The sequence below is a fragment of the Molossus molossus genome, unplaced genomic scaffold (genome assembly GCF_014108415.1).
Source record: "Molossus molossus isolate mMolMol1 unplaced genomic scaffold, mMolMol1.p scaffold_m16_p_17, whole genome shotgun sequence".
In the NCBI taxonomy this organism is placed as follows: domain Eukaryota; kingdom Metazoa; phylum Chordata; class Mammalia; order Chiroptera; family Molossidae; genus Molossus; species Molossus molossus.
The window spans coordinates 3,082,308-3,108,593 of NW_023425352.1; the positions used below are offsets into that span (position 1 = coordinate 3,082,308).

A 26,286-nucleotide genomic window follows, 5' to 3' on the forward strand; every position below is an offset into this window, starting at 1 on the left:
TAATTTTTATTTTTTAATCCTTACCCAAGGGGATGTGTATATATATGTATTTGATATTTGGAGAGAGAGGGAGAGAGAGAGAAACATACGTTGATTGGTTGGCTCCGACCGGGGATTGAACTCACAACCCGGGCATGTTTCCTGACCAGGAATTGAACCCACTGCCTTTTGGTGTGTGGGATGAGGCTCCAACCAACTGAGCCACCTGGCGCGGGCCTGTAATTTTTTTGTGTGTGTGTGTGTGAATAGGTTAGCTATTTGCATTTGATTTCAGTTATTTGTGCATACTTTGACGTTCAGTTTTGTAAAGGAAATGTTGAGTTACTACTAAAGGTAAATATCTTGTGGAACAATAGTTAAGCTTTAAACGTGGCTTAGCTGTGTATGTATTTTTCCCAGTATTTTTTTTTTTTTTTTAATCCTCATCCGAGGACATTTTTCCATTTTTTGTACAGACAGTGTGGGAGGGAGAGAGAGGAAGAGAGAGAGAGGGAAACATCGATGTGAAAGGGACACATCGAGTGGCTGCCACCCGCACGACCAACCAGGGCCGGGGACAAACTGCAACCAAGGTACATGCCCTTAGCGGGAACCGAACCCGGGTCTCTCCGGACCGCAGGCGGACGCTCTAACCGCTGAGCCAAACCGGCCAGGGCTATTTTTCCCAGTATTAATTTCTTTTGTTTATCCTCCTGAATGTAGCCCCAAGGATATGGAAGACATAACTATATGAACCTGCAAGTCCTAAGAGGGCATTAAGAAAAAATATGAAGTTTTTTATTTTAGTTTTTCCCTGGCAAAAAGAATGTCTCAGTAGATGAGCTGTCTGAACACCAAGTACAGTGACGCTTAGTAACTTAGCTCCACTTGATTCCTGTCCTGAGTACTGGGCATGAAAGCTCCCTAAGCCGTCTTCTGTCTGGTTGTTCCATTTCACCCCATGTTTCCTTTTTCCTCCCCAAATCAGGTTAACACTTAGGTTGTGGTTGTCTTTTTTCTTTCTATAAGGAGATACTAAAGAGTTTTATTTAGCCCTGGCCAGTTTGGCTCAGCGGTTAGAGCGTCGGCCTGCGGTCTGGAGAGACCCGGGTTCGGTTCCCGCTAAGGGCACGTACCTCGGTTGCAGTTTGTCCCCGGCCCTGGTTGGTCGTGCGGGTGGCAGCCACTCGATGTGTCCCTTCACATCGATGTTTCTCTCTCTCTCTCCCTCCCGCTCTATCTGTATGAAAAATGGAAAAATATCCTCGGGTGAGGATAAAAAAAAAAGAGTTTTATTTATTATTTTTTAATTGAGGTCAAATTCACATAACAAAATTCACTGTTTTGAAAGTGAACAACTCAGTGGCATCTAGTATATTCACAGTGTTGTACAACTACCACCTTTATCTGGTTCCGAAATACTTTCAACACCCCAAAAGGAAACCTCTGCCCATTAAGCAGTTACCACACACACACACACACACACACACACACACACACCCCGCTCCCACCCCTCTCCCTGGTAACCAGCAGTCTGTTTTCTTTCTCTGTGGATGGTACCTATTGTGGATATTTCCATATAAAGGGAGTCTTACGTGATGTGACCTTTTGTATCTAGGCATTGTTGTCTTTTAAGTTAGCTGTATGCCTTTTGGAACACTTTTAAAATTATTTTTTGTAAGCAGTAGTATACTTTGCATATGTTTACTACAAGGTGGTGTTAATAGTACATGTACATTTATAGATGGAAATGAACCACATTGCAGGGATTCTTAACCTCTTTTGGGGTCATTGAATTCTTTAGGAATCAGGTTCATTGTTTTCAAGTTAGTGGACCTCAGGATAAGAACTCCTGCTTTGAAATGTTTTCTCTCCTTGAAACACAAGTTAGACCAATCAGTGTTACATTGTCCTTCTGGCCATCATTTCTTGCCTATATGACTGCTGTCTATTGCTGCTACCTTTTACTTATTCCCACGTATTCTTTTGAACAACCATCCTTGTACCTCTTCAAGTTCTAAGAGCTATGAGTTGATGTTAAAGGTGGAACAAAAACTCCTACCAGCAGGACCAATATTGGATTTGGTCTTGTTTTATTTAGAAAACAGTTTCGTTGTCATTAAGTTCCTATCCCCATTCACTCCAGAGTTTCTAGGTTCTTAGGGGCCAAGGATTGATTATACATGGTAATGTGGATTCTCTCTTTTCTGTCAGCAAATATTTTTTACTCTTCAACCCATGATATGGTTCCAGACTCTGTTGTACGGAAGATTATGGTCAGTCATGCCCTGATCTCTGTAATGTGCTAAAGAAAATTTTTCTTTGTTATATTTTGTTGGGTTAATTAATAGAAGTACACATTTACTGAAAGTAATCTTTACTTCTTTTCTGCCTATGTTCTGCAGACTTCATTAGAATGTTATATTATTGCTTGCTGATGTTACGCATTTAAACAAATCATTTCAGCACTCGCATCAGCAGCACATATACAAAAAAAAAATCTCCGAAGTATGCACACTAAGTATAAAATGTATACTTATTATAAAACTTACAGGAAGCATAAAATGTAAGAAATATGAAATTAAAAAAATAAAAACTCAACCTCAGGTCAGCTTTGTAGCTGGTAAAACAGGAATGAGGACGATCGAGTTGATGAGAAGGCAAAAAGTAAACTAGAGCCTCAACAGTATTGAGCAACAGTCTTACATGACTGGTTGGTGTAAGTTTCATATAAGTCATACAATCTTACATGGTGAGAGGACGTTGGGGACAGCAGGGGCAAAACCTGACTTCAGTAGAAGTGGAGTGGGGGGGTAGCCGGCATGGTAATGGCAGAGCTGTGAATCTAAATGTGCAGTTGAGCCCTGGCCAGTTGCTCAGTGGTTAGAGCATGGGCCTGTGGACAAGAGAGTCCCGGGTTCAGTTCCCACTAAGGGCACGTACCTTGTTTGCAGTTTGTCCCCGCTCTGGTTGGGGTTGTGTGGGTGGCAACCAGTTGATGTGTCTCTCTCACAATGTTTCTCTCTCTCTCTCCACTCTCCCGGTCTATCTGAAGATTAAAAAAATATATATGTGCAGTCGACTCTGCAATGTCTGTACTCTGGTGCCAGGTGTTTTTTTCGGGGAGGTCACGTCAGTGCTGATGATAGACGACATTTCACTGGATGGATGATAATGTCCCTGGAGACTAGGGCAGCACTGCTCACAGCATTTTAATTCTGTTCTGTACTGAATCATTTGTCCTTTAACAAAAAGAACATTTACATTTGTGACCCAAGTTGATTCCTTCAGAAGAGACAGGGTCAGATAAGAATGTCAAATTAAATCTGGGTAATAACTTCTTGTATTCCTGAACCCTAGACTCATATCCAGATAATCAATGCCACATCTTCCCTTAAATATCTAATACGTACAAGTGCTCCTCAGCCGAGTGGTGGGGTCATGTTCTGATAAACCCATCACGAGTGGAAATGCATCTAATACACGGAGCCTACGGAACACACAGCCCACAGTGAACGTGTTCTGAGCACTAACAGTTTGCTGCTGGGTAGGCAGTTACCTCCTTCCTCTCAAAAGTCATTGCCTTGCCCTGGCCAGTTTGGCTCAGCGGTTAGAGCGTTGGCCTGCGGTCCGGAGAGACCCGGGTTCGGTTCCCGCTAAGGGCACGTACTTCGGTTGCAATTTGTCCCCGGCCCTGGTTGGTCGTGCGGGTGGCAGCCACTCGATGTGTCCCTTCACATCGATGTTTCTCTCTCTCTCTCCCTCCCACTCTATCTGTACAAAAAATGGAAAAATATCCTCGGGTGAGGATAAAAAAAAAAAAAAGTCATTGCCTTCCTCCTCCTCCTCCATCAGGAACAGAAGACACAGATGGGCGTTTTGTAGACATTATGACATGTGAAAAAGAAAACAAACAAACAAAAAACAACCCCCACTGGCAACAGAGTTACAGCTCCACTGAGTGTCCTTTGCCATCGCTTGGCTGCTGAAAGTGTGGCTTCTGCCGCTGTCCAGCATCACCAGAGAGAATCCATACCGCATATCAGTAGCCTGGGAAAAGATCAAAATTCACAATTAGATGTGTGCTTTCTACTGAATATGTGTTGCTTTTGTACCACTGTAAGGTCGAAAAATTGTAAGTCAAACTATAAATCAGGGACTGTCTGTAACATGAACTTATTTCAAACTCAGACTAAAACTGAACTGGTTTCTCCCTCATACTATTCTCTCCCGGTCCCCCCTCTTGATTGATGGCAACTTTATTTTTCCACTTGCTGTGCAGAAGTCTTGGCCATCCTTGATTCTCTTCCTTTACACCCATTCCTATTTGTCAGAAAGATCTTACTGGCTCTGCCTTCAAAATGTTGGCTCTACTTCTCACCGCCCTGGTCCAAACCATGGTCCCCTCTTTATTCTTGTTCCCCTTTGTATAATCTGTTCTCCATATGGGCTACTCTTGGAGACCTGCTCAGAACCTGCAGTGACTCCGTGTGCCCTGCAGAGTAAGAACCAGAGTCCCCGTGCCCTCTGTCCCACACCCCTCACTCCACGCAGTGTGCCCCTCAGCCTCACTCCACACACAGTGTGCCCCTCAGCCTCACTCCACACCGTGTGCCCCTCAGCCTCACTCCACGCACAGTGTGCCCCTCAGCCTCACTCCACACTGTGTGCCCCTCAGCCTCACTCCACGCACAGTGTGCCCCTCAGCCTCACTCCACGCACAGTGTGCCCCTCAGCCTCACTCCACGCACAGTGTGCCCCTCAGCCTCACTCCACACCGTGTGCCCCTCAGCCTCACTCCACGCACTGTGTGCCCCTCAGCCTCACTTGTTGCTCTCAGCCTGCCCACTCCACTCACTCTGGCCGCCTTCTTGTGTCTGACCTCAGGCCCTGTGCTGGCCTCCCCTCTGCCTGGACTGCCCTTGTCCCGGCTGTAGGCTCCGCTGCCTGACTCCCTTAAGCTCCTTCTCAGATGCTGCCTTGTCAGCGAGGCCCCTGATGCTGCGTCTGCAAGTGCAGCCCTCCTCTCCACAGCACGTGTCACCCCCAGTGACACACTTCGTCCCCTTATTATATGTCTCTCTCTCCCTTGAATTTGAAGCTTTGTGAGGGCTTTGTTCACAGCTGTATCCTAGTACCTAAAACAGTGCCTGGTACATAACAGACATTCAAATGTTTGTTAAATTGCTCAGCAAATAAACTTTTGTGGAAATTGGGATCTGGACAGATAGACCTTTTCTCTGCTCATTTTCTGAACTTCTAGATTCTTTGCTGTCTGTCGTCTTCATCTTACAGACTACCCGAGGTCCCCCCCAATGGGAGCCTAGTCAACTTCTCCCCGGCAGGGGAAGGCAGAGCAAGTAGATATGAAAGGGTCTTGGAGAGGAGAGCGGCCCCAGTTTTTCACCAGGCAGTCTCTGGATATGAAAAGTTTCAAGTCAGAGTTCTTTACCTTTAATTTCTCTATCTTCCCACCTTCATTGGTGAATATTTGATAATTTGATGAATATATGATGTAAAGAAAATCATTCTATGTGTTTGCTATACCTAAAGTCCTAAATCAAACAAAATATTTTCTTGAAATGTATGCATCCTATTGGGCATTTTGTCTCATGCCTTAAACAATAGCTGTATCTTTCTTACATTAGCTTGTCCAGTGACCCTGCTGATTAAGATGGGAAGGATTTGAGATTGGGGGAGAGTGGGTGTTGAAGGCACAGGGGAAGAAGAATCAGGCTTGTATAACCAGTACACCTTGAAACTAGATTTATCTGTTTATTTCTTAATAGAGTTTTAGAGAGAGGGGAAGGGAAAGGGAGAGAGAGAGAGACATTGATGAGAGGGAAACATTGATAGGTTGTCCTCCGTAAGTTCCCTTACTGGGTATTGAGCCTGCAACCCAGGTATGTGCCCTGTTGGGGAATTGAACTGGCAACCTTTTGGTGCACAACCAACTGAGCCACTCCAGCTAGGCAAAAGTGGAATTAAAAAAAAAAAAAAGGTATTTTTAAAAATTTAGTTTTCAGTTACAGTTGACATAGAATATTATTAGTTTCAGTTGTACAACATTATGATTAGACATTTACGCGCGCACACACACACACACATATATACACACACACTTTATGAAGTGATCACCCTGTGAAACTAACTTTTATGCTGATGTGTTCAGTTGCCCATGCAGTGGCATTCTAGAGAACATGTGCATCAGTAGTATCCCCTGCTGCTTCCCAGCTGCGGAGTGACCTACAGTGTGCACTAGTGTCACCGGTCGAGAATCACTGACTTACAGGCTAAACCAAAATGTCCTTGTCGGGGAGCGTGCTGAAATGGGGTTGTAAGGATTGTGGTCTTAATTACTCCTGGGCAAAATTTTGATGTCTCTCAAAGCTTCTGTGATTCTTAAAACAACACGTACTAGAATTAACTTTTTCTTTAAAGTTGTCTGCAAAAATACTGTAATATGTGATCTAATATTTCCTTTTCTCATAACTTATTTGTATTGAAAACCAATATTTCTAGGGTTTATTTTTTATAGTGATGCTAATTTTATTTGTATTTTAGCCTCCTTGCTAGAAACTTATATGGTATCATATAAATTCCGTTCCAGAGAGTCAGATGTAACTAAAAATAACTAAAACTTGTCTGGTGTTAAACATGTCAGTGTGTATTTGTCCATTTGGTTTCATCAAACACTCTTTTTTTCATTTTAACAGAAATTAGCAATTTATACGTTTAATATATTAAATTTTTAAAAATTTATTTTGGTATCAGTATTAAAAATTATGTATAAGGATGGTTTTTCTCAAGGAAGTAAACCATTAAGGTTGTATTAGTGTTATTTTTCTTTAAAAAAAAACTATTGTAATATGTAATCTCCATGGTGACTTTTTTATTTCCTGGTTTTGAGATAGTATCTGCAAAAGAAAGGAGTTGTACAGCAAACCACATAAAATTAAATTAACTTCAGTGGAAGAAAGTCACAGATTAGGTTTTGAAAAATGGTAATATTATAAACTAGATGATAGTAAGGTGATAGATATTAAGGAAACTGCTGCTTCAAAACAAAACAAATTTGCTGTAAGATACAATAGTGATTTTACTCATTTATTAAGATGTCTTTTGTGACTGACCTTTTAACTTTAGAGGAAACTCGGCATAAATTATTGTAAAGAAAAAAATACAAGAGCCCTGGCCAGTTTGGCTCAGCGGTTAGAGCGTCGGCCTGTGGTCTGGAGAGACCCGGGTTCGGTTCCCGCTAAGGGCACGTACTTCAGTTGCACTTTGTCCCCGGCCCTGGTTGGTCGTGCGGGTGGCAGCCACTCGATGTGTCCCTTCACGTTGATGTTTCTCTCTCTCCCTTTCTCGCTCTCCCTCACGCTCTATCTGTACAAAAAATAGAAAAATATCCTCGGGTGAGGATAAAAAAAAAAAAAAAAAAAAAAATTCAAGAGACTTCTGTTCTCTAGTTTGGTACTTCTTAGCTTTAAAAACTAATTTGCTCCGCAGATATTTTATTGCTGACTTATGTGAAGGCACAGAACATGAGGCATCTGAACACTGCACTGTTAATGAGATGTGTCACAGTGTTCACATCAGTATTTCTTACTTGGCCTACTGTTTGACTGTCTTACAGGCTTTTCCCCGGTACTCTTTCTGGTTTACACAACTGATTAAATAGTGAGGCAGGCAGAGTAATGCCCTCCCGGCCCTCCAAAGTGACCTTATCCCAATCCCCAGAATCTGTGCATATGCTGCTTTATATGACAAGGGATTTTGCAGGTGTAATTAAATTAAGAACCCCAAGATGGAGAGATTATCCCAGACCGTCCAGGTGGGCATAACACGACCATAAGGGCCTTGGGCATGAAAGAGGGGAAGCCTAAGGCAGGAGATGTGGGAGTGGGGGAGCGGAGGTCGGCGCGCTCAGGGCCCGAGCTGAGCAGTGGCGGCAGGCAGTCTCTAGAAGCTGGAAGGGGCGGCAGGTCTCCCCTAGAACTTCCCCCTCAGGAGGAGCTTGAGTTTAGCTCAGGAGACCCATGTGGAGCTTCTGGCCTCTCCTGAATTGTAAGACAGAAAATTTGTATTGTTATAAGACACTAAGTTTGTAGTAATTCGTTAGAGCAGTAATGGGAAATCAATACAGATATCTTTTTAAAAATTACAAGTATCTGAATTTGACAAATTTAGAATCATTTAACTTAACTGTCATCAGTTCCTAGAGGGGTCAGAGTCGTTTTGTTAAAATGAGAGAAATTGAAGCCCAGAGAGGCTATGGGTTGCTGGATAAGATGTGGTCATGTTATCTTTTTCTAGACAAAGATGTAGATGTGTTTGTAAGGAACAGTTCACTCCTGTGTCTTTCTAGTCTTACACCACACTCCAGCACTACTAGTCACCGTGTGTGTGTGTGTGTGTGTGTGGGGGGGGGGGGGTTGTTTCCCAACCCAAGCAGTTCTTAGACCAAGCAATTCTCAGATTCTCCAGACATTAGTTGGGTGTCCTACAGTTTAAGTCAATGTTAACACAACCTAGAGAGAGCATCAGATCCCACAGGTTAATGGTTCAGTCCCACAAGCCCCCTCCCCTCATTGCCATTCTAAAGGTCAGGTAGGTTCCTACAACCCCCTCCTTAGGTTCAGTTGACTTGCTAGAATGGCTCAGGAAAACACTTCACTTATTAGATTACCAGTTTATGTTTTATTTATTTATTTTTTTAATCCTCACCTGAGGACATTTTTTGATATTTTGTTCAGATAGAGTGGGAGGGAGAGAGAGGAAGAGAGAGAGAGAGAGAAACATCGACGTGAAGGGACACATCAAGTGGCTGCCACCCACATGACCCAACCAGGGCCGGGGACAAACTGCAACCGAGGTACATGCCCTTAGCAGGAACCGAACCTGGGTCCCTCCAGACCGCAGGCCGACGCCCTAACCGCTGAGCCAAAGCGGCCAGGGCAGAAGTTTTTATAGAAGGATGTAGCTCAGGAACTGTCAGGTGGGAAGAGATGCACAAGACAAGGGATGAGCCTGGAGCTTTCATGCCCTTTCTTGGCTGCCATTCTCCCAGCACCTCCCTGTGCTCACAACCCCAAAGCCCTCCGAATCCCATAGTTCAGAGAGTTTTATGGAGGCTTAATTACTCAGGCATGTTGATGAAATCATTGGCCATTGTTAATTTGATTCAATCTCCAGCCCCTCTTCCCTCCCAGGAGGCAGGGTGCAACTAGAGTTTCAGCCCCCCACTCACAGTTTGTTTCCCTGGTAACCAGCCAGCCCGTCCTTAGGGGCTTTCCACAACTCACCTCATTAACATAAACCCAAAGTGCTTAAAAGGGGCTTGTTATATGAATAATAATAGACACCCATTTCACCTTTATTTGAAGCTATTTCAGGAATTGGCCAGTTTGGCTCAGCGGTTGGAGCTTTGGCCTGCGGACCAGAGTGTCCTGGGTTCGGTTCCTGCTAGGGGTGCGTACCAAAAAAAAAAAAGGAATTGGAACAAAACTAAATATTACTACAAAAGGTACCTTTATGGCTTTTATGTAGGAAATCTAAGGGTTTAGGAGCTATGTGCCAGGAACGGGATGAAACACATATATATTTTATTATAAATCAGTACCACAGTGTTTATTTCTGCTCAGTATGGTTGAAAGGAGTACTGTTACTTGAACTTTTCAATAACATTTGATATCTGTGAATATTAATGTTTTCAGTCCTGTCTTTATTCCAAGTCAGCTAGATAAATATGCCAAAATGAAGGTGATTGCTATGTCTCAAGGTAATCTGTTATCCACTACTATTTCCCAACATTTCATGGTGAGGCCACAATATTTGACTTTGATTTTTAGTGTGGCATTTCTGTAGTATTTGGTCTGTTTTCTTTGCTTGTGTTTGTTTTTTTCAAGTTGGTATACCACAGCTGTTTGCACAATCAATTTTCCATGTTTAGAATTTTTTCTGCCCTATGGAATCGCTGTGTGGTAATTATCATTTCTGAGTCACTAACCCAGTAGCAGATCTGTGTTCTAATATTTAATTTTTGGAGGTCATCTTTTGGAAATTTATAGAGGAAGCTAATGAAACTGTTCCCTGTTCTTACCGATTTATGTTATGGTTGTTATTTTTTTGAAAAGAACTTTAAATTTTTTCAATTACAGGTTACATTCAGTATTATTTTGTATTAGTTTCAGGTGTACAGCATAGTGTTTAGACAACTATATATTTTACAAAGTGGTCCCCCTGATATTTCCAATACTTAGTCTGGCTAAGTTAAGTGCTAGATTTATCCTAGGATGGTAATGGGCCATTTTGTTTGATTATGAACTTGACTGAGTGTTTTCCTGAAAGATACTGTTCTGTTCAGTGCCCTTATTTCCTTAATATGTTGCTTTACTTATGAATAAAGGTAGTGCCTGAAGAAAAGACCTTGAGTCGTAGGCATTTAAAACCATTAGAATTCTGAGTTAAAATATTCTATAAAAAGCTTTTAGTAGAATCTCAAGTGTACAGACTCCTGCAGCAGATCTTTGGCACTGCACCTGTAAAAGGTAAGCAGAGTGCGAGCACATTGGCAGTGCCTTGTACGTCCTCGGTTCACTGTGTGACACTCTTCCTGGGATGTGTGTGTAGCTATAAAAACTCAGATCTTGCCCAGCTGGTATGGCTCAGTGGTTGGGCGTCAACCCATGTACCAAGAGGTCAGCGGTTTGGTTCCTGGTCAGGGCACATGCCCAGGTTGTGGGCCCAATCCCCAGCAGGGGGCATACAGGAGGCAGCCAATCGATGTTCTCTCTCTTTGATATTTCTATCTCTTTCTCCCCCTCTCCCTTCCTCTCTCTCTCAAAAAAAAAAAAAAAAAATCAATAAAGAAAAAATACTAAAAATATCTCAGGTCCTGCCCTGGTCGGGTTTGCTCAGTGGTTAGAGCGTTGGCCCTTAGACCAAGGTGTCGCAGGTTTGATTCTGGTCAAGGGCATGTACCTTGGTTGCGGTTCGGTCCCCAGGCCTGGTTGGGCTTCTGCAGGAGGCAACCAAGTGATGTGTGTGTTCTCCCCCTCGCCCCCCCAACTCTGTCTGAAGATAAATGGAAAAATGTCCATCGGTGAAGATTAAAAAAACAAAAAAAACAAAACTCAGGTCTTGCCCTGACTGGGTGGTTCAGTTGGTTGGAGTGTTGTCCCGTGCACCTAAAAGGTTGTGGGTTTGATTTCTGTCAGGCCTCATAACCATGTTGCAGGGAGGCAACTGATGGGTGTTTTTCACATTGATGTTTCTCTCCCTTCCTCTCTAAAAGTCAATCAAAACATATTCTTGGGTGAGGGAGGATAAAACAAAACAAAACTCGGGTCTTTTCACTCCATACCCATCCTTGCTGGTTGATCTCCTTACTGTCCAAGGTGGTGGTTGTTACTAGTAGTAGAATTATTTCTAGCACCATGAAAGGAGTACTGTGTTATCTTCAGATACTTTTTGGTTTCTAAGGACTTCCTCGTGTGATTTTGGAACTCTGGATGTAAAATAGCATTTATGTCATGATTTTGAAGTGAGTTGTGGTGATTCTCAGCAATATAAAGATTCTGATCTAGGGAATGCACACACATTTTCTTTCCCGCGGCCAGTTCAGTCTTGCTTTTGCTAGTGCTTTGAGGTACCTGAGGAACAAAGAAGCTTCCAGGAACGGGTGTGTCAAGGCAAATGGACGGCAATAGCAGAAATAGAAGGTTAGCAGTATTCTGGTTGCTTTTCATCTGTCGGCGACATAGTTTCTGGCTTTTAGAAATGATGCATTCCATAGGCCTGCCAACTAATAATGTGATTAGTTGGTGTCTGGTGATTCCTGATTATATGATACTGACATTTGAATATGCATCATTATTTAGTAAAGGCTTTCATTTATTAAAAGCACTATATTAAATGAACACTTTGAATTATGGAATCCAAATGTATCATTTAAATATTAAATATAAAAAGATGTGTAGGTTGCAGTTTGTCCCCGGCCCTGGTTGGGTCATGTCCGGGTGGCAGCCACTCGATGTGTCTTCACATCGATGTTTCTTTCTCTCTCTCTCTCTCCCTCCCACTCTATCTGAACAAAATTTTGAAAAATGTCCTCAGGTGAGGATAAAAAAAAAAAAAAAAGTGTAGACTCTGGAGGACTTTACTATTTATCATAAAGTAACTAAACATTTATTAAACTGTGCACATGGCTTAAAAAATCAAGCAGTATAGATAGAAGAGTTTATAAAGAAAAGCAAGTGTTTTTTCTCCACCCTTAATCCTGTGCAGAGACTACCACTCTTTTTTTCCCATCAACTTTTTTATACTGAGTTTCCAAACCTGTGGAAAGTGACATATAGTACATGGAATACCACATGCCTTTGACCTAGATTTTAGAGTTGTTAACTACATTGCTGCCTTTGGTCTCTCCCTGTGCTGGCTCTGGCTCTGTCTGTCTTGCTGTGTGAGTTTTTCCCGAGCCCCTTGAGAGCTAGCTGCAGATTTCATGACATTTTGCCTCTGAGTACTTCAGCATGTATGTCCTCAAAACAAAGGCATTTTCTCTATAAAACTATACAGTATAATTATCCAGAAAATTTTAATCTTCAATGTCCATATTCAGTTTTACCAATAATTACACTGGTAGTTACTGTTCCAACCCCATTCCGTCAAGGATTATACTTGCTGTGTAGTTGTTTTATCTCTTTAGTTTCCTATCAACAGTGCCTCAGGCGGGTTTTTTTCTTTTTCTTATTTACTCTTTCATGACATTAACATTTTCAGAGTCTAGGCCATTTATTTTACAGAATGATTCTCCATTTGGATATGGCTACATAACATTTAAATATTTTATCTTTTTTGGGGGGGTGGTGCTACATAGGTGATACTATTTGAACATTTTTTTTTTTTTATCCTCACCCGAGGACATTTTTCCATTTTTTGTTCAGATAGAGCGGGAGGGAGAGAGAGGAAGAGAGAGAGAGAAACATCGATGTGAAGGGACACATCGAGTGGCTGCCACCCGCACGACCAACCAGGGCTGGGGACAAACTGCAACCGAGGTACGTGCCCTTAGGGGGAACCGAACCCAGGTCTCTCTGGACCGCAGGCCGACACTCCAACCGCTGAGCCAAACCGGCCAGGGCTTGAACATTTTTTGAAAACATTTTTAATATCTGAATAATGTCCTTTTTCATTTTTAAAAATTTAATTGTGGCAAAGGGTAGGTAACAGAATTTGCCATCTTGACCATTTGTAAGTGTACATGCAGTGCAGTAGCACGGCCTGGCCAGTGTGGCTCAGAGGCTGAGTGTCGACCCACGCGCCAGGAGGTCCCCGTTTGATTGCCGGTCAGGACACTTGCCCAGGTTGTGGGCCCGATCCCCAGTGAGGGGGCGTGCAGGAGGCAGCCAGTCGATGTTCTCTCTCCTCCATGTTTCTATTTCTCTCCCTCTCCCTTCCTCTCTCTCTCTCTAAAAAAAAAAAATCAATACAGTGCAGTGGAGTACATTCACATTGTTTGCGCCTGTAACCACCATCCATTGCCAGAACTCTTCTCATCTTGCAAAACTGAAAGTCTGTCTATTAACTGACTCCCCGTTCCCCAGCCCCCAGCCCCCAGCCCCCCAGCCCCTAGCAGCCACCGTTCTACTTTCTGTCTCTGAGAAACTATTCTAGGCACCTCAATAAATGGCACCCGACAGTAGTTGTTCTTTTGTGACTGGTTCACGTCATTGAGTGTAATGTCGTCAGCGTCCATCCATGTTGCAGCCTCTGTCAGGGATCCTTAAAATTTTTTTTTTCTTTATTTATTTTAGGAAGGGAGAGGGGGAGAGATAGAAACATCAGAGAGAGAGAACACCGACTGGCCGCCTCCTGCACGCCCCCTTCTGGGGATCGGGCCCACAACCTGGGCATGTGCCCTTACTGGGAATCGAACCGGCATCCTCTTGGTGCAGGGTCAATGCTCAACCACTGAGCCACACTGGCCTGGCAGAATTCCCTTTTTAAGACTGAATAATATTCTGTTGTATGCAAAGGGAACCACATTACCACCCACAAATATGCCTTTTTTAGGGATACTGATTATTTTAAGCTGGTTATTTTTAAGCAACAGAAGACTCAGAAGGAACCTTGAACCTCTCCCTAGCTGCCGGAAAGAATTAGGATAGGGGGACCTGCTCCCGGGGAAGCTATCATTCTGCTATAGTTTCATATTGATCAAAATCTTCTGTGTCCCATTGTTAAAGACGGCCCAGCAAACATCTGTTTACCACACATTTGCTTTTCCATCTCCATGTAAATTAAATTGCTTTCCTCCCCTTTGCAGCCTCAGACTGTCACCCCACTTGCTCTTTAGCTCAGGATGTCTTGACTGCCTGGCTTGTTCCTGTCCCCCGTTCTTCTGGAGCCCCAGCTGGACATGCACACCTAACTTCGTTACTTTCTTATGTCAGTCTGTCGTATCGATTTGATTGTTAGCCAGAATTTAGAGGGGAAATAGGAAAATTTCCCCTCTCCCACACATGTACATGACACATTTTGTTTATCCATTTATCTGTTGATGGACATACCGTTTTTTCTTGTTTCATCAAATTTAGACACTATTACTGACTTCCTGTAACAGTATATGAAAGTTTAGTTAATTGAAAATAATAAAAGCAGAGCATATTCATTGTAAAATATTTCTGATACGAAAAGCTATAAAAAAGTTAAAATAGGTTATACTCTCACTGTCTAGAGGAAATGGCATTTTTGTGTGTGTTCAGCTTTTCTCACATTTATTTTTATGTAATTGAAATTATATTTACATTTTTGTTGAACTTCACATTTTGAATTAAAATATTTTCATCTTTTGAGAATGAATATGTAATATGACATTGAATTGATGTACTTTAACTATCCCTTATTATTGGCCCTTTGAGTTATTTCAAAATTTTTTATTCGGGTAGTTGTTTTGATGACCAAAATTGTTAAGAGTTCTAACAATTTTCTTGGGTTTTCAGAAGTGGGACTATAGGAACAGATGACACGAATGTGTAAAGGTACGTTAGCACACTGGTCAGCTGCTGCCTGCAAAGACTGTGCCAGTTGTGTCCCCATCGGCACAGCAGAGAACCTGGGTAGCCTGTCTTTGCTGGTGCTCATTGTGAAGGGAGGCATGCTGTCTCCTATAGTCATTGTGTTTTTCCTGTGGATTGTTGATTCATGTCTTGTCCATTTTCTTGTTACTCTGTCAGGTTACTTGCAGTCTATATAAGTATAAATCATATGTATATTAAGATTATGTGCTAGTCATGTTTGTTGGAAATTTTCTTTCTCCTTTATTTGGTGAGGAGAGTTATACATTTTGTTTTTGTTTTACAGTTTTTTTTGGATTGAAGTAAGGATTAAATGTTTTTCTAAAGTAACTTTTTCTAACATGATTTATTAAATAAATTCTCTCCCCATTGATTTGGATGGTTCTATCACATATTAAATGATTCTACATAATTTATTTTGAGGTTCTTTATTTTTGTTTTAACATCAGTGTCACATTTGCTTAAATAATTATGGCTTTATTAGATCTTTTAAAACTTGGTAAGGTAAATGTCTATCCTGCTCCGCCTTTCCATTGCTTTTCAAAATTCTTAGTTTTTACCTTTTTCTTGATTGATTGTCCACTCATTTATGCATTCAGATATTTACTGAGTTGTTCCCAAGCACTGTGAAATAAGTCATGGCTGTCAGCAGGCTTGTGGTCTGGTGGCAGCCTGGAGACCTAGTTTGGGGGTGGGGCAGCAGTGGAGGCAAGCGGATCAGACAGGCAGAAATTACAGCGGTCCAGGGGAGAGTACAGTCTTGACCTAAGGGAGAGGCAGTGGCGATGCAGCGAGGGGGTTGCGTTTGAGACAAACTTAAGAGGTAGGATCGACGAAACTTGAAAGCATTGTTGTTGGGGCTGAGGGGAGGTGTTCCAAAAGATATTATCCAGGTTCTGGGTTTGGACCCTTTGGTTGAATAGCGGTATCATTTTTCCCAAACAAAGGAGATGGTGAAGTTCGCTTTTAGACGTTTTTACTGGGTTGCTAGATGTATGGACCTGAAACTTTTGGGGAAAATCTGCCACTCAGCTTATTTGGGTACTATGACGCCATGAGTTTACTGAATCTGTGGGACCATCTTTTTTTTTTTTTATCCTCACCTGATGACATTTTTCGATATTTTGTTCAGATAGAGTGGGAAGGAGAGAGAGAGAGTGAGCGAAACATCGACATGAAAGGGACACATCGAATGGTTGCCACCCGCACGACCCAACCAGGGCCTGGGACAAACTGCAACCGAGGTACGTGCCCTTAGCGGGAACCGAACCCGGGTCTCTCTGGACTGCAGGCCAGTGCTCTAACCACTGAGTCAAACCGGCCAGGACTGGGACCCTCTTTTATAGTGGCAAATATAGGGACGTTCTTATATTGTGCTTATACCTGGGGACTTCATCAATTAGTTTTTTAAAAAATCCACACTTGAGGTTAAATTTTTTCATTGGCTTTTAGACAGAGTGGAAGGGGGAAGGGGCAGAGAGGAAAACACTGATGTGAGAGAGAGACGGCGATTGGTTGCCTCCCACACCATCCCAACCACCGGGCAACCCAGGTATGTGTCCTTAACTGGAAATTGAACCCGAAACCCTTTGGTCCACAGGCTCTACTTGCTGAGCCAAACCAGCCAGGGCTCAAAGCTTTTTTAAAAAAATTTTATTGATCTTTTAGAGAGAGAGGAAGGGAGAGGGAGAGAGATAGAAACATCGATGAAAGGAACATCGGTAGGCTGCCTCCTACATGCCCCGCACTGGGGATTTGGCCTACAGCCTAGGCATGTGCCCTGACCGGGAATTGAACTGGTGACCTCTTAGTGCATGGTTCGACGCTTGACCACTGAGCCACACTGGCCAGGTGCTGAAGTAGCTTTTTAACATCTCCTCCAATTTGATGATTCGCTTCATTCTATTGTATTTTGGCTAGAAGACTTATATGGATTTAATATGAACAATATAAAGTTATGCTCAGTCACAGGTTTTCCTTTGACGCCCCCCCTCCCACCCGCTGGTGTTTATTTACCCTCTAGTTTTCTCACCTGGAGAAGAGTGGGCTAGACTATTCTGTCGCTAGGCCTACTTTAAATAGTATACTTCTAAAAATCCAAATTTTGATTTCAAATTTAGCCATGATAACTTGGCAAGGAAGCAGAAGAAATTTTTACTTGAAGTCAGAGAAAAGTTTGGGACTTGATTTTAGGGGTGAGTGTGGTTTTGATGTACACCATTTTATATGATTAGACCCTAGTTTTCAAAAACCGTAGCTATCCCCTTGGTTGTCTCTTTTGGCAATATTTTAAGTGAACTTTGTAATTTGAATTCATGTTAATCATTTTTATTTATTTACTTTTTATCCTCACCCGAGGACATTTTTCCATTTTTTGTTCAGGTAGAGTGGGAGGGAGAGAGAGGAACAGAGAGAGAGAGAAACATCGACGTGAAAGGAACACATCGAGTGGCTGCCACCCGCACGACCGACCAGGGCCGGGGAAAAACTGCAACCGAGATATGTGCCCTTAGCGGGAACCGAACCCGGGTCTCTCTGGACCGTAGGCCGACGCTCTAACCGCTGAGCCAAACCGGCCAGGGCATGTTAATCTTTTTTTTTTTAATTCTTTTTTTTTTTTTTTTTTAATCCTCATCCGAGGACATTTTTCCATTTTTTGTACAGACAGAGTGGGAGGGAGAGAGAGGAAGAGAGAGAGAGGGAAACATCGATGTGAAAGGGACACATCGAGTGGCTGCCACCCGCACGACCAACCAGGGCCGGGGACAAACTGCAACCGAGGTACATGCCCTTAGCGGGAACCGAACCCGGGCCTCTCCGGACCGCAGGCAGACGCTCTAACCGCTGAGCCAAACCGGCCAGGGCATGTTAATCTTTTTTAACCCATTAATGTTTGTCCTCGTCTCTGATCACTTTCTCAGAGGTAACCTTGTGACACGTCCCTTTAAACCCTCCCACTGTGCTCTCAGCGCGGGCTCTGCTTGGGAACGTGGTCTCTCAGCAAGGTGTCTAGCAGCTCAGGTATTGTTTTCCGTGACTGGGGAAGTTATGTTTCCAGAGCGGTTGGTTGGTTGAACAGCCTGATCAACGATAAGGAGGTCAGGACTGCACAGGATAGGCCGTGTTGGGTGCAGTTTGTCATGATCGATACTAGAACATTTATAAAAGCCTTAATGAGAGACTATTTGACTTCCCCATGACTGAATGTTATTTTTCTAAAGATGTTTTCATAATGGAGTGAGTTTATTGAATGAGTTGAATAGAAACTCATCATGATAGAGTATAGTAGATTGGATTAAGGATTTATTTCCAATTGTAATTTTCATTTCGTGGCTTTTTGAAATGGTTATTGTTCCAGGAATAGAAATGGTAGATTTTAACTTGTTTCATTGTAGATGAGTGAAAAATACATCTAGAGGGGATTTGTGTTGTCCACTCAAACTATTTGTGGGATTGCCACGGAGCTTGCTCCAACTTGAAGATACTCAAAAATATTGGTCGTTTTATTTTAAAAGCAGCTTAGGTTTTAAGTATTGAAAGAGGTTGCTGTGACTAATCTAAGTTCATGAGAAAAGGTATTATAGGGTGGTATCATTTCCTTTTTTTCTTCTTATTTTTTTCTTTATTGATTTGAGAGAGAGAGGAAGGGAGGGAGAGAGAGAGAGACAGAGACAGAGACATCAAAGAGAGAGAGCATCGATTGGCTGCCTCCTGCATGCCCCCCACTGGGGATTGGGCCCACAACCTGGGCATGTGCCCCAATCAGGAATTGAACTGGTGACTTCTAGGTGCATGGGTTGATACTCAACCACTGAGCCACACCTGCCGAGCTCCTTTTTTGTTTGTTTGTTTAATCCTCACTTGAGGATATTTTTTCATGGATTTTCAGATTGGGAGGGAGAGAGAGAGAAACATGCATGTGAGAGAGAAACATCGATTGTCGGCCTCCCGCACAACCCCAGCCAGGACCAGGGATTGAACCGCAACTGAGGTGCATGTCCTTGACCAGAACCAAACCCACGCTCTAACTACTGGACAAAACTGGCCAAGGCAGTGTCGTTTCCTTTGTATGTGCAAAACCAGTGAAAGAAATTAAACTCTGATAAAGAAGGTATCCAGACACTATAGCCAGCCACAGCTGCATCTTTCTGCTGGCCACGGTGAAGGGCATTCTGAACATTACCACTTAAAACTAACTTTTCTCTTTAAGGGCTCCTGAAATTGTGCAAGCTGACTGCAGGTGCACCCCGACCCACAGCACAAAGCATGCTGTGCGGTCACAGCTACCATAGAACTCCAGGGTAGTGCTGGGCTGGCCCAGGTGGGCTCAGGTAAGTCCTGGCGTTTTTTTTAACCATTTGGCATTCTTTTCAAAGTTAGTTAACATGATTTTATGTCATAAAAGAAAATAAGGCAAAACTTTGAAAACTGTGCCATATATGGGGGAAAAAAATAAGTCTGTTTTCTAAACATCTATAAGCCAGCTCCATATTCTGACCAACGGAGTTCCATTGTAGCTGTGAAGTCCCCAGGGAGCTGTGACCTGTGGCTTCAAAATACAGGGTGGGCAAAAGTAGGTTTACAGTTCACATTGAATACTATAATTAGTAAATAATAACATAAGAGTAAGTGGTTTTGTGTATTCACAACTCTAAACCTACTTTTGCCCACCCTGTATGTTAAATTCTGGCCCAGCCTACACAACAATAATATGCTTTTTTTTTTTTTTTTAAAAAAAAACAAGTTTATAGTTTGTAGTATATAATATATTATCTTTCATTTACTCTCAGGTCTTCATGTTTTTAAAAGTATACTAACACCTTTATCTGTAACTATGCACCGCTACTAAGCTAGTCGTGTATTTCATTCTATCAGTTTTGAATGGATGATGAAACTGCAGGTTAGTTTGATGAAAGTTCATCTTCTCAGAGTGCCTTCAGCTGTCCTTCATAGTGTACACGAGGAAGGGAAGGATGGTGTAAAATCATTTGTTAAGAGAATGATGCTTCAGTTACTCTTAGAGGTATTATGAGATGTCAGTAACCTAGAAAGCATGTATACATCATCTCTTTTTTTTTTATCCTCACCCAAGGATATTTTTGCATCTATCTTCAGATAGAGCGAGAGGTAGGAAGAGAGAGAGCGAGAAACATCGATGTGAGAGAGACATCGACTGGTTGCCACCCACATGACCCCATCTCAGGCTGGGGACAGACTGCAACCGAAGTATGTGCCCTTAATGGGACTCGAACCCAGGTCTCTCTGGACCACGGGCTGACACTAACCACTGAGCAAACCGGTCAGGGCTACATCATCTCTTTCTTTTCTGCTAGAACTTTTCTGGTGTTTCCTGTTCTCTTATGTTAAGTGAGATTTTTCCACTGACTTTCATTTGCTCTCTTTTGCTACCTACCAACTCTTCTACCTCCATACTTTCCTCTTATTCCCTAATATTAAAAAGTGGTGGAAATGCAATGTTATATGAAGAACCCAAAGACATTTTGTAAGTTGTTTTGTATATATCTGATGTTTTTCACTCCAAGTAGAAAACATGTGGTAGCTAAAAGTTTAAATTATCTGAGTAGGGGCCAAACCCTTTTGAACACCATGTATACAGTAAAAATCCATCTATCAGGAAACTGTCTAAACTTTAATTACTAGTTTCCCTTGAACGATGTGTAATAGTGATATACCAAAATGTGTACAGTTCAGTGATATTCTCACGAAATTTTATTTGTAATAAATTTACTCATCTTTGTAGCTGAAAACTCACCAGTAACTGAACTATAGCTTTTAATTATGGTTAATTAAAAGAATGGAATATGTATTCCCAAAACATTAGAGAATAAAATGCTTTTCTTTTCAATATTACTTTGTGCTTATACTTAAATTTGTGTTTTTCATGTTCTGGGACATTTGGAGAATTTCATGCTGTGAAGACTAGAGAACAGCATAGCATCTCCATTCAGATTCTGTGTGTCCTCATTTGCTGACTTCATTTCTTACTCCAGGCTGAGTGTGCTCAGCTAACCATACCTGCAGTTTAATGCAGAGCTTCAGCTGGGGAGGTAGTTAAGTAAGTGTGTTTTGGTATGTTGGGTTAGGCCTAATAGAAATTGCACACGTATCAAATCAGCTTTATTGATATATATTCACCATTTGAAGTTCTGTTTACATTTTTACAAAACACTTTATCTGAAGGCAGACTGGGTAACATTGTAAATCATCACTCCAAAGCACAGCTTCTAACTTGGTCAGGCTGTTTGGTATTTGGTCTGTACTCCACCCCCAAACCACCCCTCCCCCTCCCATGCTAATTTAATTTCTAGTTACAGAAATCCCTCAGAAACATTAGGAAATGAATTCTTTTCTTTTTTAATCTTCACCCGAGGATATTTTCCCATTTATCTTCAGGTAGAGAGAGAGAGAAACATCAATGTGAGAGAGACACATTGATTGGTTGCCTCCTGCACCCCCCCCTCCCCCCACACACACACACACCAGGGCTGAGGACGAACTTCAACTTAGGTATGTGCTCTTGGCTGGAATCGAACCTGAGACTCATTGGTCTGAGGGCTGACGCTCTACTGCTAAGCCAAAACCGGTCAGAGTGGAAATGAATTTTTTTTTTTTTAAATCCTTACCTGAGGACATTTTTTGCATTTTTTTTGATCAGAGTGGAAGGAGAGAGAGAGAGAAACATTGATGTGAAAGGGACTCATCGAGTCGTCGCCACCTGCACGACCCAACCAGGGCTGGGAACAAACCGCAACTGAGGTACATGCCCCCAGCGGGAACTGAACCCTGGTCTCTCAGGACCGCAGGCCAACGCTCTAACCATTGAGCCAATCTGGCCAGGGCTGGAAATGAATTCTTAAGCAAGAATATCTAAGATGAGATTCTCCCATCCATCAGCTAAATGGTAAGTTAGTTAAAAATAGTGGAGATTGTGATTAGGAAGATCTACCCTTTCTCCAGCCAAAAGAATGAAATCCGTTGGTGTTTAGCTTTAGATAACCTCATCTTTGTCTTTGGGAAGTTAAAATAGATGTGAGTGTGTGTCACACACACGCACTCATGCAGATACCGTGAAGTCTCATGTTTTCAGGACAGCCGTTCGGACTTTCTTGTCCTTGCGTGGCTGGTGGCAGGACTTAGAGCACTTAAAGAAGGCGCAGTGGCGCTGCGTGCAGCCGCGGCAGAGTCCGACGGCCTGGAGTGACCGCGGGTGTCCTCCCACGGAAACGCAGGCACCCGGAAGAGCGCAGTAGGCCCAGTTCAGTTCTGAAACGAGCTGCGGGAAATTATTCAACAAGTCAGGAGTCCACCAAACTCTCACCTGTTCACTAAAACAAGCTGAACAGAAATTTTAGTGTTCTTTCGTAGTTGACTCTTTGATCACAGACTTTTTTATTTCAAGTAGTGCTTTCTGTGTCTGTTCTTAAGGCTTGCCCTTTTGAGAAGACTCATCCCCCTTGTCTCATGCCACCCAAATGACATTTTAGCCCAGATGACTTGTCCAGGACACTGCCTCATAAAGGTGTTTTAAGGCCCTTTTTGTGTTGGGCGTGGAAGTTCCAGCCGTACTCAGGTGTTTGTCTTGAGGGATGTATTAATCTCCCCTGCTGGGACAGTCAGCAGGCCTTTAAGAAGGCATTCTCATTTGTTACCATGGATTCTTTTTTAACTTTATTGTTGAATGTATTACAGATGTCCCCTCTTTTTTCCCCCATTGACCCCCTTCTCCCCAATCTCGCCCCCCTCCTGTCTTCCCCACACTGTTGCCTGTGTCCACTAGTTATGCATATATGCATAGAAGTTCTTTGGTTCATCTCATCCCGCCCTCCCTCCGCCTCTCCCCCCTGCCCTTTGAGGGATATCATGGATTGTTAACCTGAAAAATGTATGTGACTGGAGCCGGGGGTCATTTTCCTGGGGACAGAGTCTAGATTTCCAGAAAGAATTTTTGATCTTGGAGTTCAGAAACTTTTGATGCTGGCTTTTTATGGCTTACAAATGTGATGAAAAAGGACTGTTCTGAGTTTAGAAATCATATTTTTACCGTCTTGTTTCTCACCATGCCTAGAGTGACGCCGTGCAGTCACGGGCATTCAGTGATGGGACTGAGGGGCCACGTCCCAGCTTTGTTATTTTAGTAACTGGGAAGTTGTTGCATCGGACCGATCTCATACTCCGGGAATAGCTCTCGTTTACCTAACTCCTAATCCAAGATAGCAATTAAAACACCTTTAAAAATACACTAAGAATACTTTTAATTAGTGTTAGTATTTTCTCAAGAAACACATTTTTACTGATGTAACTTAGGAAACACTTAAAATTATTTGGTTGGTCCTGTAGTCTTGGTGTTTTGTTTTGTTTTTAAACACTATTTGTGGCACATTTGAAGCTCTCCAGCACCTTTTTTTTTTTTTTTGCTGCCAAGGCTTAGTAAATAGGATTTCTGTCTGTCTTCACCTAATGTTAATTTGTGTTAAGATTAATAGTGTGGTTCATTGGGAATGGAAAGTTCTTTATAGATTTTAAAAAGGTGATACTTATTTTATCACTCTACCTGCTTTTTAATGTTTTGCTTTAGCACAATTTTGTTCAGACTCATTCAGTTCAAGTTTTATTATATTAATAATTGTTTCTTTTATCCTCACCCGAGGACATTTTTCCTTTTTTTTTTTTTTTTTATCCTCACCCGAGGATATTTTTCCATTTTTTGTACAGATAGAGTGGGAGGGAGAGAGAGAGAGAGAAACATCGACGTGAAGGGACACATCGAGTGGCTGCCATCCGCACGACCAACCAGGGCCGGGGACAAACTGCAACCGAAGTACGTGCCCTTAGCGGGAACCGAACCCGGGTCTCTCCGGACCGCAGTCCGACGCTCTAACCGCTGAGCCAAACTGGCCAGGGCCATTTTTCCATTTTTTTGTTCAGGTAGAGTGGGAGGGAGAGAGAGGAACAGAGAGAGAGAAAGAAACATCGACGCGAAAGGAACACATCGAGTGGCTGCCACCCACATGACCCAACCAGGGCCGGGGACAAACTGCAACCGAGGTACGCGCCCTTAGCGGGAACCGAACCCGGGTCTCTCCAGACCACAGGCCGACGCTCTAACCGCTGAGCCAAACCGGCCAGGGCTATATTAATAATTCTTAATGGGTGTAGGAAAGACTTGGCTTTGAGAGGTTCTGAAATCAAAATACTGCTAACTTTCACTTAACACTGAAAATGGTTTTAATTGTTCTAAATTGTTTCAAAGTGACCGCAGTGTGGAAGGCTCAGCGTTTGTTTTGAGTCAGCTTTAAAAATGCAGCATAAAGGGCAAAAGCACCCAGTAGCAATGGGAAGCTGTGTCCTTGGTTTCTGAGAGTCAGGACCAGAACAGGAGCTTCGTGTCTTCTGTGAAGTCTAGTTTCCCACACTAGATTACCAGTCTCTGATCCAATTAACATGTTGTAATAGTTGCTCTGACCCCACAAGAGCGCGGAGCTAGCACTGATGTGAAGGTAAGTGCCTGTGCCTAACAAGGCAGTTCTGGTTCTGGAAAGAAATGACAGGGAGGGGAATAAACTAATGTTACTTACATTCTTTGGGGCATTACATGATGCCCCAGGATCCAGGAAGCACAGAGAAACATTTAGAGTTTAGAGTGAGTGCTACAGGTTTATACTTTTTTGAAGAAAAATAGAATTAAACTCTTTTCCATCTTGTTGCTTGTTTCAGGGGTTGTAGAAGGTGACTTAGCTGCTATAGAAGCGTACAAGTCATCAGGAGGGGACATCGCGCGGCAGCTCACTGCGGATGAAGTGCGCCTGCTAAGCCGTCCTTCTGCCTTTGACGTCGGCTACACTCTGGTGCACCTGGCCATACGCTTCCAGAGGCAGGACATGCTGGCCGTGCTGCTCACGGAGGTGCGTGCGGCCTGTTGGTTAAGCTTTCTTTGTGGGACAGAAATGTGTTATTTTGTTTTATTTTGATGTTGTTTTTCTTACAATGTTTGACTTAAAAAAATGAGATGTATCTATTATTCATGCATTCCACTACCAAATATGCATTGAGTACCTGCTGTGTGCCGGGCACTGTGCTAAAAAGGGCTGTGGTTGTGAAGACGACCCCTCCGTCACTGACCTCCAGGTCAGGAGCAGCCAGCGGGGGTCTGGGGGGCTGAGAGCACGTGCGCTCCTGGGCGTGAGAGCCAGGCCCTGGGCAAGTGCTTGAGAGAGTGTTTTGAGGTGCCTTACCTTCTCACCTAGAGCAGGTAGCATTTTAGTTAAGATCTGAAGAAGGAGGAGTTAATCGCATAAAGTTGGTGGGGGAAGGGTAAGGAAACCATTTGTTTGGAGGCCAGGGTGGTGGTACTCGAGGTGAATTCAGAAACTTGCAGGTAACTCAGCATGGCTGTGGCGGCTGAGAACTGAGAGCCGGAGCCTGAGAGAAAAGCAGGGGGCGGACACGAAGGACCTTCTTGGCCAAGGATTTCAAAGACTATTCTGAGAGCAGTAAAAAGGCTTTGAAAAGTGCCCGGTAGAGGAACAGGGAAGTGACAAGGTCAGCTTGTGCTCGGGCTGCTGTGGATTGGAGAGGGGTGAGCCAGCGGCCTGGCGGAACTGCCTGGGGGTGGCTGGCGCTGGGTGGAGAGAAGAGCTGTCAGAGATGAGGTGCGGCCTGTGGGTGGGTGAGGGTGGGCCGGACGGGGAGCAATGGGATTCTGAGGTTCCGGCTTAGATACCTAGGCAGGTGTTACCAGTGATACAGGTTGCAAAGGAATTATTCCGGGTATTACCCAGGTGAGTTTTTTAATGACAGAAGGGTAAAAGTGCAGAAAGGCAGCTCAACTGTGGATGCACATGCTGTCAGTATACATCTTCTGTGTGTGCCTGTGCATATTGTTTATTTAAATGTGCCAGTATTTGGGAACCAGTAGGTACAAAAGCACTGTAGGGGATTAGAAGCCTGAAGGTGAGATGAAAGTATGATGACAAGTCTGGTCGTGGTGCTCAGTTCGGTGAGACTCCAGTGGAGCCCGGGCACCTGAGACTCGGAGGAAGGAGAGGCTTGCAAGGCAGTATGATGAAGGCAAAGGGCAGGCGTCCTGAGTATAAGGGAGAAGGAGACTGTTCGAGAAGTAGCCATGTGTTACAGGGGCCCTAGTTCTGGAACGGGATGGAACTTACAGGTAATTTCTGTAGTGTCCAAGGCCTGGCTACAATTCGCA

At 43.1% G+C, this 26,286-nt stretch overlaps 1 protein-coding gene across 5 annotated transcripts in view; it reads left to right on the top strand.

The window, feature by feature from the left end:
* The window catches only part of ZRANB1 (zinc finger RANBP2-type containing 1), a 52,652-nt gene that overhangs the window by 11,734 nt on the left and 14,632 nt on the right, over window positions 1-26,286 (top strand). For all 5 annotated transcript variants that reach the window (XM_036265886.1, XM_036265884.1, XM_036265887.1 and 2 more), the window contains one exon: window positions 24,795-24,982. In XM_036265886.1, the coding sequence (XP_036121779.1) occupies window positions 24,795-24,982 (188 nt within the window). The remainder of the gene's footprint in view (window positions 1-24,794; window positions 24,983-26,286) is intronic.